Source organism: Tenebrio molitor, chromosome 8 (assembly GCF_963966145.1).
Source record: "Tenebrio molitor chromosome 8, icTenMoli1.1, whole genome shotgun sequence".
Classification (NCBI taxonomy): Eukaryota; Metazoa; Arthropoda; class Insecta; order Coleoptera; family Tenebrionidae; genus Tenebrio; species Tenebrio molitor.
In genome coordinates, this window is record NC_091053.1 from 10,266,207 (window position 1) to 10,269,157 (window position 2,951).

The 2,951-nt window shown below is 34.9% G+C and overlaps 1 protein-coding gene across 1 annotated transcript; it reads left to right on the forward strand.

The window, feature by feature from the left end:
* Positions 1-1,358: 1,358 nt before the first annotated feature.
* LOC138137031 (uncharacterized protein PF3D7_1120000-like) lies at positions 1,359-2,186 on the forward strand. Its single transcript, XM_069056330.1, has one exon. The coding sequence runs from the start codon at positions 1,359-1,361 to the stop codon at positions 2,184-2,186; it is 828 nt and encodes a 275-aa protein (XP_068912431.1).
* Positions 2,187-2,951: the final 765 nt, after the last annotated feature.

The window sequence follows — 2,951 nt, forward strand, 5'->3', positions numbered from 1 at the left end:
GTATACTATTACTATTAGATACATGAGCAAGTACAGAATAAGTAAAGAATAAAAATCGTTACTTGCGAGTACATAATATAATCCTATACTTTATCTATCGCAAATTTTTTTGACTAATAAACCGATAATATTCAATTATTCACCGAAGGGACACAAGATGAAACTAACCGTTTCATTGTAATTTTACCTTAAAAATATTTTACCATAAGGGTCATTTTTGTCTCATTCATAATTCTTGACAAATCAGGTAGAAACTCCGAACTAAAATTCATTCCCTCATATGCAGGGAGTAAATGCAGATTTAATCGTAATACTTTGGGAAAATACAACTACACAATGCTGCACCCTGTATTTGGTGAATATTATAGTTTTATTAGTCGGACCTTCAAAGTCAGAAAAATGTCCTATAATACGATCAAATTGTAGGTATATTATGTACCTACAAAAAAATACTAAAACAAATTCTTAGCTCAATATTTTTAATTTTTTAAAATTTAATGTTCCTTTTGTTAAAAAAAAATCGGGAGAATTACAAAGGAAAGTCGGAAAATTAGGGCAAACTTCAAAAATTATAATTTTTGTATGCACTCTCGATCATAACTGACGACATATTTAATTGATTTTTTTTTTGTTCGGTTTGTTCCAGGGATGGAAATAACTCAATTGAAAAAATGTTTTTGGAAAATTTGGAGAAAAATCTGGAAAAACGCATTCCAGCCTAAATTAAAATACATTCGTTTTTACTTTTCTGTTGTTTCGCGATCTGTCCAACAAATGTAATTATTTTATTTCTATACCAATTTATTTCGCTATCGGATTGTTCACTTGAACATCGATCTTGCAATCGAAATGTAAATAAAACACCTTGAGATTCATTGTTATTTCAAATTTAATGGAAGAAAATAAATCATCATCACAAACTAATTTACTGAAATTTGGATTGGACAAGACAACGTCTGTCGGGTCAGCTAATAAATAATAAAATGGAATGAAACAACAGTTTGCAGTGCAGCCAATTCAGATTTGGCATTGTAGGACTTGTCTTTCCAACACAAAATTTTATCTCCGTATTTAGGTCCGGCCCTGGCCTGTGTTATGATAAGAAGTGAATATCGAAATTGCACGATTAAACAGAAAATAAGTGAATATCAATCCAAAAAAAGACTGGAGACAATCCAGGAAGGAAGTTAGGTATAAAATACAGAAATTTTGGTGCCTATATAGAGTGACAGATATAAATCAACATTTGTCGAAATATTATTAAGGTTAGCTGATAGTGCAAAGTCCGAGAAGTCGATTCGCTGTGCTGCTATCTCGCGCCACGTAGATAGACAACCCAAAATACTGTATTATCACACATGGACGTTACGGAAGAAGAAAGGAAGAAGAAAGGAAATAAAAGAGACAAGCCGGAACACGACTCGCCAACAAACGAAGAACGAGTATTCCAAAGGAGTAAAGTAATAGATCGTACGCCGACTAAAACAGAGATAAACAGACAACAACAGAACACGAAGATGGAAGAAATCAAAACGATGATTCAACAACTGAGTCAAGACTTTAAGGAGGAGATGACCAAATTCAAAAGGGAGATTAAAGAGGACATCCAGGAAATAAAAGATGATATAAATATTTTGAAAACGGAAGCGAGACAAAATAGGAAAAAGGTAGAAGATTTAAATGGGAAGATTTGTAAAGTGGAAAGAGAATGGACCAGAGAAAAAAATGAAATGAATAAAAAATTAGCAGAAACCGAAGATAAAATTGAAATGATGGAGAAGACTAGGATCCGCAATAACATAATAGTCACTGGAATAGAAATAAACACGAAAGAAAGTAAGCAATTAAAAGAGGCTGTTGCTTGCATACTAAATGAAGAACTAAATGTAAAAGCTGGCGTGAACAAGGCCTACAGAATTGGGGTCAAAAAATATGTAGTAGAACTCACAGACTGGGAAAGTAAAATCCAAATACTAAAAACAAAAAAGGTACTGAAAGGAAAAGACATGTACATTGAATCGGAGCTGACTAGAGAGGAGATGGCAATACAAAAGAAAATCAGGGATATAGCCCGAGAAGAACGGAAAAAGGGCGCTGCAGCCAAAGTGAGATACCAAAAGGCTGAAATAAATGGACAGATTATGGAATGGGACAAAAAGAACCACAAACTCGTTTCAAAAAACTAAGAGAACTCCCAGATGGATTCGATATGATAACGACCCGGCTACGTAAAAGGTATAGAAAAGGAAAAGTAACAAGAAAAACTGAAGACACACATACGGAAGAAAACTTAATAGATACAGGTCAGGAAGACTCTCGGGTGCAGAAGAGTGATTACCTCCTCACCTTAAACCAGCAAATCAATGAAACCGAAACAAAGCTAAAACACAGGAAGCATAAGGTAATTCTAGTAGCAACGTGGAACGTAAGAACCCTGTACCAGGCTGGAAAACTCAGGCAAGCTCTACATGAGATGGAAAACTATGGGGTGGAAATAATGGGAATAAGCGAGGCAAGATGGAAAGGTGTGGGTGAAATTTCAGTGGACAGATACAAGATAATATATTCAGGCCAAGACGAGACAACTGGGGAACATATGAATGGAGTTGCAATAATTCTGAATAACAAAGTTCGAGACTCACTGATATCTTGGGAACCAGTTAATGATAGAATTATCACAGCGAGGATAAATATGAAAAATAACAATTTTACAGTTGTACAGTGTTATGCCCCTACAAATGTTGCCGATATTGAAGATAAAGAGGTCTTTTATAGCACACTGAATCGCACAATGGGATCTATTCCTAAAGAAGATATCGTCCTGCTGATGGGTGACTTCAATGCTAAAGTTGGTACAGACAACAATGGACTAGAAGATATAATGGGCAAAAATGGTATAGGAGAAAAAAATGAGAATGGTGAAATGATGGTGGAGCTCTGTGGACTGCATC

Coding starts and splice junctions, on each gene's coding strand:
- LOC138137031 (XM_069056330.1), top strand. CDS start 1,359: ATGGACGTTACGGAAGAAGAAAGGAAGAAGAAAGGAAATAAAAGAGAC.